The 14,442-nt window shown below is 42.5% G+C and overlaps 1 protein-coding gene across 4 annotated transcripts in view; it reads left to right on the forward strand.

Moving 5' to 3' along the window:
- Window positions 1-14,442, forward strand: part of ldb2a (LIM domain binding 2a) — a 261,535-nt gene extending 247,093 nt beyond the window's left edge. For all 4 annotated transcript variants that reach the window (XM_062039739.1, XM_062039740.1, XM_062039737.1 and 1 more), the window contains exon 9: window positions 13,409-14,442. In XM_062039739.1, the coding sequence (XP_061895723.1) occupies window positions 13,409-13,642 (234 nt within the window). In that variant the 3' untranslated portion in view covers window positions 13,643-14,442. The remainder of the gene's footprint in view (window positions 1-13,408) is intronic.

Genomic DNA, 14,442 nt, shown 5'->3' on the forward strand with positions numbered 1-14,442 from the left:
AAGTCAACATTTCTTGACCGATTTAAACAATTACAACACCAACCAATTCAGCTCATTCAGGAAATTCATGCTTTGAATCATTTTCAAAAAAATCCCGCTTTTCCCAAAATCCCCACATTTCCAGGAAGTTCCCATTGAAATTAATGGGACATTTTCCCAAGTTGCACAATTCCCACATTCTTCAACTTATTCAAACTATTACAACATCATCAACATATTCAACTCATCTTGGACATTCAAACTATCATTTTTAACCATTAATCAAATTTCCAGGATTTCCCGTTTTTTGGTAACCTATTTCCACCCTTAAGTTTGACTACTCCTTTCACATTTTTCAACCGTTCCACCGTCAAAACACTCCTCATATTCAGGAAAAGAACCACCTTGGTAAAGGAACTACTAAAATTCCTGGTTTTCCAGAAATTCCAGGAATTGTTCAATTAAAAACTGTTACTACTTTAACATTTGTTGACCGATTTAAACAATTCCAACACCAACCAATTCAGCTCATTCAGGACATTCATGCTTCGAATCATTTTAAAAAAAATCCCGCTTTTCCCAAAATCCCCACATTTCCAGGAAGTTACCATTGAAATGAATGGGACATTTTCCCAAGTTGCACAATTCCCACATTCTTCAACCTATTCAAACCATTCCAACATCATCAACATATTCAACTCATCTTGGACATTTAAACTATCATTTTTCACCATTAATCAAATTTCCAGGAATTCAAGTTTTTTGGTAACCTATTTCCACCCTTAAGTTTGACTACTCCTTTCACATTTTTCAACCGTTCCCCCGTCAAAACACTCCTCATATTCAGGAAAAGAACCACCTTGGTAAAGGAACTACTAAAATTCCTGGTTTTCCAGAAATTCCAGGAATTGTTCAATTAAAAACTGTTACTACTTTAACATTTGTTGACCGATTTAAACAATTCCAACACCAACCAATTCAGCTCATTCAGGACATTCATGCTTCGAATCATTTTCAAAAAAATCCCGCTTTTCCCAAAATCCCCACATTTCCAGGAAGTTCCCATTGAAATGAATGGGACATTTTCCCAAGTTGCACAATTCCCACATTCTTCAACCTATTCAAACCATTCCAACATCATCAACATATTCAACTCATCTTGGACATTCAAACTATCATTTTTCACCATTAATCAAATTTCCAGGAATTACCGTTTTTTGGTAACCTATTTCCACCCTTAAGTTTGACTACCCCTTTCACATTTTTCAACCCATTTCAACCGTTCCACCGTCAAAACACTCCTCATATTCAGGAAAATAACCAACTTGGTAAAGGAACTACAAAAATTCCTGGTTTTCCAGAAGTTCCAGGAATTGTTCAATTAAAAACTGTTACTACTTCAACATTTCTTGACCGATTTAAACAATTCCAACACCAACCAATTCAGCTCATTCATGCTTCTAATCATTTTCAAAAAAATCCCGCTTTTCCCAAAATCTCCACATTTCCAGGAAGTTCCCATTGAAATGAATGGGACATTTTTCCACGTTGCACAATTCCCACATTCTTCAACCTATTCAAGCCATTCCAACATCAACACATTCCACTCATCCTGGACATTCAAACTAACACTTCCCCAAGTTCCAAACCAAATTCCGGTTTTCCTGGAAATCCAATCTCTTCAACATGCAAACCATTCTTACATTCACACTACATTCTGTCAGCATTGGAGCATTCCTCTTGTCGTTCTGATGATGATGCTAGGTGTTACAATGACCTGGAATGACTTCTAAACTCCCTGCAAACTACAAAATGGTGGCGGTGGAGAGAAAACTTTCCGCCTGCAGATTGTAAGAAAGTTGAGCTTCTAAAAGAAATCTTTGTTTCCAACTTTCTTTCTTTTTCTCCACATTGCTGCTGTGGAGGGAAGACAGGAAAAAAAAAAAAAAAAAAAAGTGTCGGGTCTCGTCTCCCACTCACTTTGTGTCCCCGTTTGTTTCTCTGCTGCTGTGTCTAACTCTGCACGCTCCGCCGTCTCCTCTTTTCTCGCATTGCTCGCCCTCGCCTCCCTCTCTCCCACTCACACACACACACACACACACACACACTAATACACACAAACACACAACGGGCCGTGCAATTGTTTTCTCTGGAGCAGACAGTTTGGATTTGTGCCAGCTCTCATTATCGCATGTATCTGTGTACCCACCAGCAGCCTCCCTCCCACGCACACACACACACACACACACACACACACACACACACACACACACACACACACGGATGCTGACACGCTTGATACATATGTTGCACGCCTGCTGTCTTTGTCTGAGAAGTTGTAGCTTTTTTTTTTTTTAAGATATATTTTGTGTGGCTGAACACGACCTACGTGAGCCAAATGACAAGGAGGAGTGGACCCTCCTGGGGGGTGGGGGGATTTAGGGCATGCAACACTGACCTCTAGTGGCCAAGTGCTGTTTGAGTCATCATGAAAACTCTTCTTCATTTTCTCTTCTGTTTCCACCATATAGTAATAGATTACTTTTTTATACAGATGTCCGATAATGGCTTTTTTGCCGATATTCCGATATTGTCCAACTCTTAATTACCGATTCCGACATCAAGCGATACCGATATATACAGCGGTGGAATGAACACATTATTATGCCTAATGTTGTTGTGATGCCCCGCTGGATGCATTAAACCAGGGGTCACCGATTAATGCGAAGGGCTACCAGTTTGATACACACTTAAATAAATTCCCAGAAATAGCCAATTTGCTCAATTTACCTTTAACTCTACGTTATTATTAATAATTAATGATATTCACACTTAATTGAACGGTTTAAAAGAGGAGAAAACACGAAAAAAATGACAATTAAATTTTGAAACATAGTTTATTTTCAATTTCGACTCTTTTAAAATTCAAAATTCAACCGAAAAAAAGAAGAGAAAAACTTAGCTAATTTGTGTTTTAGCTACTTCTAAATCACTAATCCTTGTCTCCACGGCGACAAATAAAGTATGTTTCTTGCAAGTTGCATTATCACTGGAGGACGAGGAATAGCTAAACATGCTTCACTACACACCGTAGGAGGATACAATAGCTCACCGGCGTCACAATGTAAACAAACGCCATGGGTGGATCTACACCTGACATCCACTGTAATGATACCAAGTACAGGAGCGTATCTAGTCAATACTACTATAATTACATCGATATTTTTTAGCATCACAAAATCTTGTTTAGTTGTTTTTTTTTTATTTGAGGACTTAAATTATGACCAATGTATGATCCTGTAACTACTTGGTATCGGATCGATGCCTAAATGTGTGGTATCATCCAAAACTAATGTAAAGTATCAGAGAAGAGAAGAATAAGTAATTACATTCACAGTGTGGCGCATATTTGTAACAGCTGCGTTTTAAAAAGTCATATATTTTACTTTTTGAAACCGATACCGATCATTTTGAAACCGATACCGATAATTTTGAAACCGATACCGATAATTTCCGATATTACATTTTAAAGCATTTATCGGCCGATAATATCGGCAGTCTGATATGATCGGACATCTCTACTTTTTTAGTAATGGATTACTTGTCAAACTCAATGCCTGGGGGCCACATCGTTTTATTTGGCCCTGTATCAATAAAGCACTGTAACTTTTCGGGAGAAAAATATATATATGTACTCCATGTAATCGCAAATGATGTTGACTTGGATGAAGGGTTGTACGATATACCGGTACTAGTATAGTACCGCAATACTAATGAATCATATTCGGTACTATACCGCCTCTAAAAAGTACCCTGTCGTCGTCACGTGGTGACATTGCTGGTTTTACGAGCAGAGGAGCATGTTCGGCAGCGCACATGCACAGAGTACTTACAAGCAGACACAGTGTGGAGACAGAAAAGGGAGAATGAACGCATTTTTGGTGTGAAAAGTAAAGATAAAGGTGAAGTTATAACACTGAAACACCCTCAGGAAGAGCTGCTTTAAGACATGGCTGGCGAGCTGGCGGCTAACGTCCATCCACAGTGTTTTAGCTACTTCCAAATCACTAATCCTGGCCTCCGTGGCGAGAAATAAAGTATGTTTCTTACAAGTAGCATTATCAGTGGAGGACGAGGAATAGCTAAACATGCTTCACTACACACCGTAGGAGGATACAATAGCTCACCGCCGTCACAATGTAAACAAACGCCATGGGTGGATCTACACCTGGCATCCACTGTAATGATACCAAGTACAAGAGCGCATTTTGTCGATACTACTATGATGAGCGGTAACGATTCCATCTAAATATACCGAAAATAATGTCTGATTACAAGACAATTTGAGTCTATTATAATGATTACGTCGATATTTGTTGGCGTCACAACATCTTTCGTTGTTTTTTAAATACGTCCCTGGACACATGAGGACTTTGAATGGGACCAATGTATGATCCTGTAACTACTTGGTATCGGATTGATACCCAAATTTGTAGTATCATCCAAAACTAATGTAAAGTATCAAAGAAGAGAACAATAATGTGTATATATGTGTGTATATATATATATATATATATATATATATATATATATATATATATATATATATATATATATATATATATATATATATATATATATATATATATATATATATGTATATGTATTGTATATATGTATTTATATGCGTGTATATATGTGTATGTATATGTATTTATATATGTATATATACATATGTATAATTTTGTTGTTCTTTGAACCTGTTCACTGTAATAATGACAATACAACTCTATTCTATTCTACATAATGGAGTTTAGCGCAGAGTTCCTTCTCATTTGGATGATCTGACTCAGAGTTTCTAGCACAGACTCCAATATACCCTAAGATTTTTTTGTTCAAATAAAGCCAATAATGCAACTTTCTGTTGTCCCCTTTATCTAGAAAAGTACCGTAAAATATTGAAATCATTTTGATACTGGTACCAAAATATTGGTATTGGAACAACACTAATGTATACACATATATATGCCATCCATCCACCCATCTTCTTCCGCTTATCGGGTCGCGGGGGCAGCAGCCTAAGCATGGAAGCCCAGACTTCCTTCTCCCCAGCCACTTCGTCCAGCTCCTCCCGGGGGATCCCGAGGCGTTCCCAGGCCAGCCGGGAGACATAGTCTTCCCAACGTGTCCTGGGTCTTCCCCGTGGCCTCCTACCGGTCGGACGTGCCCTAAACACCTCCCTAGGGAGGCGTTCGGGTGGCATCCTGACCAGATGCCCGAACCACCTCATCTGGCTCCTCTCCATGTGGAGGAGCAGCGGCTTTACTTTGAGCTCCTCCCGGATGGCAGCGCTTCTCACCCTATCTCTAAGGGAGAGCCCCGCCACCCGGCAGAGGAAACTCATTTCGGCCGCTTGTACCCGTGATCTTGTCCTTTCGGTCATGACCCAAAGCTCATGACCATAGGTGAGGATGGGAACGTAGATTGACCGGTAAATCGAGAGCTTTGCCTTGCGGCTCAGCTCCTTCTTCACCACAACGAATCGATACAGCGTCCGCATTACTGGAGACGCCGCACTGATCCGCCTGTCGATCTCACGATCCACTCTTCCCTCACTCGTGAACAAGACTCAGAGGTACTTGAACTCCTCCACTTGGGGAAGGGTCTCCTCCGCAAACCGGAGATGGCACTCCACCCTTTTCCGGGCGAGAACCATGGACTCGGACTTGGAGGTGCTGATTCTCATCCCAGTCGCTTCACACTCGGCTGCGAACCGATCCAGCGAGAGCTGAAGATCCTGGCCAGATGAAGCCATCAGGACCACATCATCTGCAAATAGCAGAGACCTAATCCTGCAGCCACCAAACCAGATACCCTCAACGCCCTGACTGTGCCTAGAAATTTTGTCCATAAAAGTTATGAACAGAATGGGTGACAAAGGGCAGCCTTGGCGGAGTCCAACCCTCACTGGAAACGGGTCCGACTTACTCCCGGCAATGCGGACCAAGCTCTGACACTGATCATACAGGGAGCGGACCACCACAATAAGACAGTCCGTTACCCCATACTCTCTGAGCACTCCCCACAGGACTTCCCGGGGTACACGGTCGAATGCCTTCTCCAAGTCCACGAAACACATGTAGACTGGTTGGGCAAACTCCCATGCACCTTCAAGGACCCTGCCGAGAGTATAGAGCTGGTCCATAGTTCCACGACCAGGACGAAAACCACACTGTTCCTCCTGAATCCAAGGTTCGACTATCCGGCGTAGCCTCCTCTCCAGTACACCTGAATAGACCTTACCGGGAAGGCTGAGGAGTGTGATCCCACGATAGTTGGAACACACCCTCCGGTTTCCCTTCTTAAAGAGAGGAACCACCACCCCGGTCTGCCAATCCAGAGGTACCGCCCCCGATGTCTACACAATGTTGCAGAGTCTTGTCAACCAATACAGCCCCACAACATCCAGAGCCTTAAGGAACTCCGGGCGGATCTCATCCACCCCTGAGGCCTTGCCAACGAGGAGCTTTTTAACTACCTCGGCAACCTCAGCCCCAGAAATAGGAGAGCCCACCACAGATTCCCCAGGTCCTATCTCCCTCATAGGAAGACGTGCTGGTAGGATTGAGGAGGTCTTCGAAGTATTCCCTCCACCGATCCACAACATCCGCAGTCGAGGTCAGCAGAACACCATCCCCACCATACACGGTGTTGACATTGCACTGCTTCCCCTTCCTGAGGCGGCGGACGGTGGTCCAAAATCGCTTCGAAGCCGTCCGGAAGTCGTTTTCCATGGCTTCCCCGAACTCCTCCCATGTCCGAGTTTTTGCCTCTGCGCCTGCTGAAGCCGCACACCACTTGGCCTGTCGGTACCTGTCTGCTGCCTCCGGAGTCCTATGAGCCAAAAGAGCCCGATAGGACTCTTTCTTCAGCTTGACAGCATCCCTTATCGCCGGTGTCCACCAGCGAGTTCTAGGATTACCGCCACGACAGGCACCAACCACCTTGTGGCCACAGCTCCAATCGGCCGCCTCGACAATAGAGGTACGGAACATGGTCCACTCGGACTCAATGTCCAGCGCCTCCCTCGTGACATGTTCAAAGTTCTTCCGGAGGTGGGAATTGAAACTTTCTGACAGGAGACTCTGCCAGGCGTTCCCAGCAAACCCTCACAATGCGTTTGGGCCTGCCAGGTCTGTCTGGCATCCTCCCCCACCATCGCAGCCAACTCACCACCAGGTGGTGATCGGTAGAAAGCTCCGCCCCTCTCTTCACCCGAGTGTCCAAAACATGAGACCGCAAATCCGATGACACAACTACAAAGTAGATCATGGAACTGCGGCCCAGGGTGTCCTGGTGCCAAGTGCACATATGGACACCCTTATGTTTGAACATGGTGTTTGTTATTGACAATCTGTGACGAGCACAAAAGTCCAATAACAAAACACCACTCTGGTTCAGATCCGGGCAGCCATTCTTCCCAATCACGCCTCTCCAGGTTTCACTGTCGTTGCCAACATGAGCGTTGAAGTCCCCCAGTAGAACGAGGGAATCACCCGGGGGAGCACTCTCCAGTACTCCCTCGAGTGAATCCAAAAAGGGTGGGTACTCTGAGCTGCCGTTTGGCGCATAAGCGCAAACAACAGTCAGGACCCGTCCCCCCACCCGAAGGCGGAGGGAAGCTACCCTCTCGTCCACTGGGTTGAACTCCAAAGTGCAGGCTTTGAGCCGGGGGGCAACAAAAATTGCCACCCCAGCCTGTCGCCTCTCACTGCTGGCAACGCCAGAGTGGAAGATAGTCCAGTCCCTCTCGAGAGAACTGGTTCCAGAGCCCTTGCTGTGCATCAAAGTGAGTCCGACTATATCTAGCCGGAACTTCTCCACCTCACGCACTAGCTCTGGCTCCTCCCCCCCCCCCCCCAGCGAAGTGACGTTCCACGTCCCAAGAGCTAGCTTATGTAGCCGAGGATCGGACCGCCAAGTGCCCTGCCTTCAGCTACCGCCCAGCTCACACTGCACCCGACCTCTATGGCCCCTGCTATGGGTGGTGAGCCCATTGGAGGGGGGGACACACGTTGCCTCTTCGGGCTGTGCCCGGCCGGGCCCCATGGGGACAGGCCCGGCCACCAGGCGCTCGCCATCGTGCCCCACCTCCGGGCCTGGCTCCAGAGGGGGGCCCCGGTGACCCGCGTCCGGGCGAGGGAAATCTGGGTCCTTTGTTCGTGTTCTTCATCGAGGTCTTCGAGCTGCTCTTTGTCTTATCCCTCACCTAGGACCAGTTTGCCTTGGGAGACCCTACCAGGGGGCATAGAAGCCCCCTGACAACATAGCTCCTAGGATCATTGGGAGACGCAAACTCCTCTACCACGTTAAGGTGGCAGCTCAGAGAGGATATATATATATATATATATATATATATATATATATATATATATATATATATATATATATATATATATATATATATATATATATATATATATATATATATATATATATATATATATATATATATATATATATATATATATATATATATATATATATATATATATATATATATATATATATATATATATATATATATATATATATACATATGTGTATATGTATATGTATATATGTATATAAACATATATGTATGTATATATGTATATATACACATATGTATGTATATATACATACACGTATGTATATATACATATATGTATGTATGTATGTATATGAACATATATGTATGTATATATGTACAGTATATATACATATATGTATGTATATATACATATGCATAGTATACATATGTGTGTATGTAAGTGCGTGTGCATGTATGTATGTGTGTGTATAAGTATATATGTATACATATATGTATTTATATATATATATATGTATATGCATAATATACGTGTGTGTGTGTGTGTGTGTGCGTATATTTATATGTATGTACAGGTATATACAGTATATGTTTTTAGTATTTGTATATATTGAAATATATATGTATATATATATGTATATATACTATATATATGTACACATATACAGTATTTATATATACATATGTGTGTGTGAGTGTGTGCGTGCGTGTATGTATGTATATATGTGTATGTAGGTGTATATATGAAAATGTATGTATGTATGTATACACACATATGCATAATATACATTTGTACGTGTGTGTGTGTGTGTGTGTGTGTGTGTGTGTGTGTGTGTGTGTGTGTGTGTGTGTGTGTGTGTGTGTGTGTGTGTGTGTGTGTGTGTGTGTGTGTGTGTGTGTGTGTGTGTGTGTGTGTATACACTTATATTAGTAATAAAAATACAATTCCAATCAGGAAGATGAAGGATAACCATTATGAAAGCCAACATAGTATCAGTGCCGTGTAGGTAGTGAGTGTGCCACACACTCATTGAGGTGTCATTTACTAGTTTTCACCATTAGGTAACAAAAGCCTCTTTCCAATCAAAGACAGTATTGCGGCAGTTCTGCTTTTAATAGCTTTGCTAATTATACGCCAATCAATGCCATGCTTGATTATTTATTTACTCCTCTTGACAAAAAGAAACTCAACGTTTGCTCGAGTTCCCTTGCAAACATGCAAAGTTGTCCTGGGCAATATTTCCCCCCGAGGTGGTCCTCGCTAAGCTGCGCGTTCCAATATGGAACGTTGAAGCTCAAGCTCGCATGAAGGCTAGCTGCTAACGAGGCGGCGTGATAATGACATCACAATTAACACTCCCCAGTCCCGCCGCCAGCTGTCGGCCCTCAGAGGGTCTTAGTGGGAGGAGCACAGAGGGTCCAGAGGAAGGTTGCCGGGCCTCCTCGCCACAACAGATGGCGAATGCAACGCTCGTTGGCAATCGGCACCTTTTGAAGCTAATGACTTCATTAGCTGTGCAAATGGCCAGATCAGCCTGGATGTTCTCATCCAGTGGAAATGCTCACCTCCATCAATTACATCAGTTGGGTGGGGAAACACTCGCTGTGGGGATTTACTCCATTTTGACTTCCCTAAATATACTGCTTGCCCACACTCCTCATAGGTAACGTGTGTGTGTGTGTGTGTGTGTGTGTGTGTGTGTGTGTGTGTGTGTGTGTGTGTGTGTGTGTGTGTGTGTGTGTGTGTGTGTGTGTGTGTGTGTGTGTGTGTGTGTGTGTGTGTGTGTGTGTGTGTGTGTGTGTGTGTGTGTGTGTGTGTGTGTGTGCACTTGTCTCACCGTCCTTGTGTGGACATACACTTGATAAACCACCCTTTCTGTGAGGATCTTTTGACTTGTGAGGACATTTGCCTGGTCCTCACAACTACAGAAGTAAAATATTTTTTTTACTTTGTGTGTTTTGCATTCTGAAGTGAGGTTGCAACTAGGGATGTCCGATAAATGTTTTAAAATTTAATTATTGGTATCGGTTTTTTTTATAATCGGTATCGTTTTTTTTTTTTTTTTTTTTTTTTTTTATTAAATCAACATAAAAAACACAAGATACACTTACGATTAGTGCACCAACCCAAACAAAATATTATCGGTATCGTTTTTTTAAAATTATTATTATTATTTTTAATTAAATCAACATAAAAAACACAAGATACACTTACGATTAGTGCACCAACCCCAAAAAAATATTATCGGTATCATTTTTTTTAATTATTATTATTTTTTAAAATTAAATCAACATAAAAAACACAAGATACACTTACGATTAGTGCACCAACCCAAAAAAAATATTATCGGTATCGTTTTTTTTAAATTAATTTTTTTAATGTTTTAATTAAATCAACATAAAAAACACAAGATACACTTACGATTAGTGCACCAACCCAAAAAAAATATTATCGGTATCGTTTTTTTTTTTTTTTAATTTTTTTTTAAATTAAATCAACAGAAAAAACACAAGATACACTTACGATTAGTGCACCAACCCAAAAAAAATATTATCGGTATCGTTTTTTTAATTTTTTTATTTTTTTTAAATTAAATTAACATAAAAAACACAAGATACACTTACGATTAGTGCACCAACCCAAAAAAAATATTATCGGTATCGTTTTTTAAAAAACATTTTAAAACATTTTATTAAATCAACATAAAAAACACAAGATACACTTAAAATTAGTGCTCCAACCCAAAAAAAAACCTCCCTCCCCCATTCACACTCATTCACACAAAAGGGTTGTTTCTTTCTGTTATTAATATTCTGGTTCCTACATTATATATCAATATATATCAATACAGTCTGCAAGGGATACAGTCCGTAAGCACACATGATTGTGCGTGCTGCTGCTCCACTAATAGTACTAACCTTTAACAGTTAATTTGACTCATTTTCATTCATTACTCGTTTCTATGTAACTGTTTTTATATTGTTGTACTTTCTTTTTTATTCAAGAAAATGTTTTTAATTTATTTATCTTATTTTATTAATTTTTTAAAAAAGTACCTTATCTTCACCATACCTGGTTGTCCAAATTAGGCATAATAATGTGGTAATTCCACGACTATATATATCGGTTGATATCGGTATCGATAATTAAAGAGTTGGACAATATCGGAATATCGGATATCGGCGAAAAGCCATTATCGGACATCCCTAGTTGCAACTCTCTACTCCCATCTAGGGCTAGATATATATTTTTTCATCATTTTAGCTATAGTGGAAAGGGGGGCCCTCACTACCTACTAACTAAACGTGGGTCCACGCAAAGTAGGCAAGACATGTATGTGTGTGTGTGTGTGTGTGTGTGTGTGTGTGTGTGTGTGTGTGTGTGTGTGTGTGTGTGTGTGTGTGTGTGTGTGTGTGTGTGTGTGTGTGTGTGTGTGTGTGTGTGTGTGTTGACATATCCACAGTGACACACATGAGCAATGAAGCGTGTGTTCCATTTAGCAGCTTCCAGCCAGGTTCCAGCAGAGGGCGCTGCTGCACAGTCTATGTTTAGACTGGATGAATGGACAAGGCCACTCCTGGGCAAAATAGGGCCCGCGGGCCACATGCGGCCCGTTAAGATTGTCAGTCTGGCCCGCCGGACGTTCTACATCATTTTGTTAGACCTTTAACATTTGGGGCGCTATAGCTCGGTCAGTGTTTTTTTTTGCTGCAGTGTGCACAAACAACCACCCGGTAGCATCTGTGAGCAGATAATGTGGTGATATCCTTTACACACTGATTGATGTCCCTTTTTTAATGCAATACCGCCCGAAAGATCCAAGGTCACAGGCGTTCAATGTTGGTTTTCGGCCTTGTCGCTTACGTGCAGTGTTTTTTTTTGCTGAAGTGTACACAAACAACCACCAGGTAGCATCTGTGAGCAGATAATGTGGTGATATCCTTTACACACTGATTGATGTCACTTTTGAATGCAATTCCGCCCGAAAGATCCAAGGTCACAGGCGTTCAATGTTGGTTTTTGGCCTTGCCGCTTACGTGCAGTGTTGTTGTTTTTTGCTGCAGTGTGCACAAACAACCACCGGGTAGCAATCTGTGAGCAGATAAAGTGGTGATATCCTTTACACACCGATGTCGCTTTTTGATGCAGTAATGTCCGAGGAATCCAAGATCACCAGCATTAAATGTTGGTTTTTGGCCTTGCCGCTTACGTGCAGTGTTTTTTTTGCTGCAGTGTACACAAACAACCACCAGGTAGCATCTGTGAGCAGATAATGTGGTGATATCCTTTACACACTGATTGATGTCACTTTTGAATGCAATTCCGCCCGAAAGATCCAAGGTCACAGGCGTTCAATGTTGGTTTTCGGCCTTGCCGCTTCCGTTCAGTGTTTTTTTTTTTGCTGCAGTGTACACAAACAACCACCAGGTAGCATATGTGAGCAGATAATGTGGTGATATCCTTTACACACTGATTGATGTCACTTTTTAATGCAATACCGCCCGAAAGATCCAAGGTCACAGGCTTTCAATGTTGGTTTTTGGCCTTGCCGCTTCCGTGCAGTGTTGCTGTTTTTTGCTGCAGTGTACACAAACAACCACCGGGTAGCAATCTGTGAGCAGATAAAGTGGTGATATCCTTTACACACCGATGTCGCTTTTTGATGCAGTAATGTCCGAGGAATCCAAGATCACCAGCATTAAATGTTGGTTTTTGGCCTTGCCGCTTACGTGCAGTGTTTTTTTGCTGCAGTGTACACAAACAACCACCAGGTAGCAATCTGTGAGCAGATAATGTGGTGATATCCTTTACACACTGATTGATGTAATGTTGGTTTTCGGCCTTGCCGCTTCCGTTCAGTGTTTTTTTTTTTTGCTGCAGTGTACACAAACAACCACCGGGTAGCATATGTGAGCATATAATGTGGTGATATCCTTTACACACTGATTGATGTCACTTTTTCAAATTCGTATTTATGCCAATGTAGTGATTGTGGTGTCATTAAAAAGATGTGCGTCTCGTGGAAGAAACTCACTCCCTGGTCTCGGTCCCTCCAGGACGTGATGGTGGTGGGCGAGCCGACCCTGATGGGCGGGGAGTTCGGGGACGAGGACGAGCGTCTGATCACCCGCCTGGAGAACACGCAGTACGACGCCACCAACGGCCTGGACGACGAGGACGACTTCACCGGCTCGCCGGCGCTGGGCAACAACGGGCCGTGGAGCGGCAAGGTGGCCAACGCCGGCCAGGACAGCAAGGCCGACAGCGCGCCGCCGCAGGCCTCGCAGTAGAACTCAAACTGTGGATCTTTTCTTCTTCTTCTTCTTCTTCTTAATCTTCTTCTTCTTCTTGTGGTGGTGGACGAGACTAACAGCAGCAATAGCCACGCCCCCTGGACTACACACTTGCTACGCTGTTCAAATATAACACAAAAAAAAGAAACAGCAAGGTGGACGTCTTCTTTTTCCTTGGACTGTGATTGGTGGACCTGCAGGTCACATGACATCACAGAAGAAGAAGTGTTTTGTTGCCGTTGTTGTTCCGGGTTCCTTTTGAAAGCACGGCACACTCGTTACTTTGCTTTGCGACATGGTTTATTCTTCTTTCCTTCTCTGCAGGTACAGCAGGTCTGGCTAGTTTTTGCCTCATCCCTCACTTAAAGTGTAAATGAAGTAAGGTTGTACGGTATATCAGTACTAGTATAGTACCGCGATACTGATAAATCATATTCGGTACTATACCGCCTATAAAAAGTACCAACCCACCCCCCACCCCGTCGTCATCACGTGGTGACATAGCTGGTTTTACGAGCAGAGGAGCATGTTGGGCAGTGCACACACACAGAGTACTTACAAGCAGACACAGTGTGTAGACAGAAAAGGGAGAATAGACGTATTTTGGTGTAAAAAGTAAAGATTGACGGGACCGACTTTGACGGCACATAAAATCCAAACCGTAGCCGTATTTAAAACTCTTTCGTCAACTTTTAATCAGACGGGTTCTATCTCTCCCCTGTGCTAGTTTGAAGCCGACACGACAAACGCGCTCAGAGGAGATAAATGTTTGAAAAAAGGTGACCGGTTTTTACAAA

Source organism: Entelurus aequoreus, linkage group LG28, assembly GCF_033978785.1.
Source record: "Entelurus aequoreus isolate RoL-2023_Sb linkage group LG28, RoL_Eaeq_v1.1, whole genome shotgun sequence".
Taxonomy (NCBI): Eukaryota; Metazoa; Chordata; class Actinopteri; order Syngnathiformes; family Syngnathidae; genus Entelurus; species Entelurus aequoreus.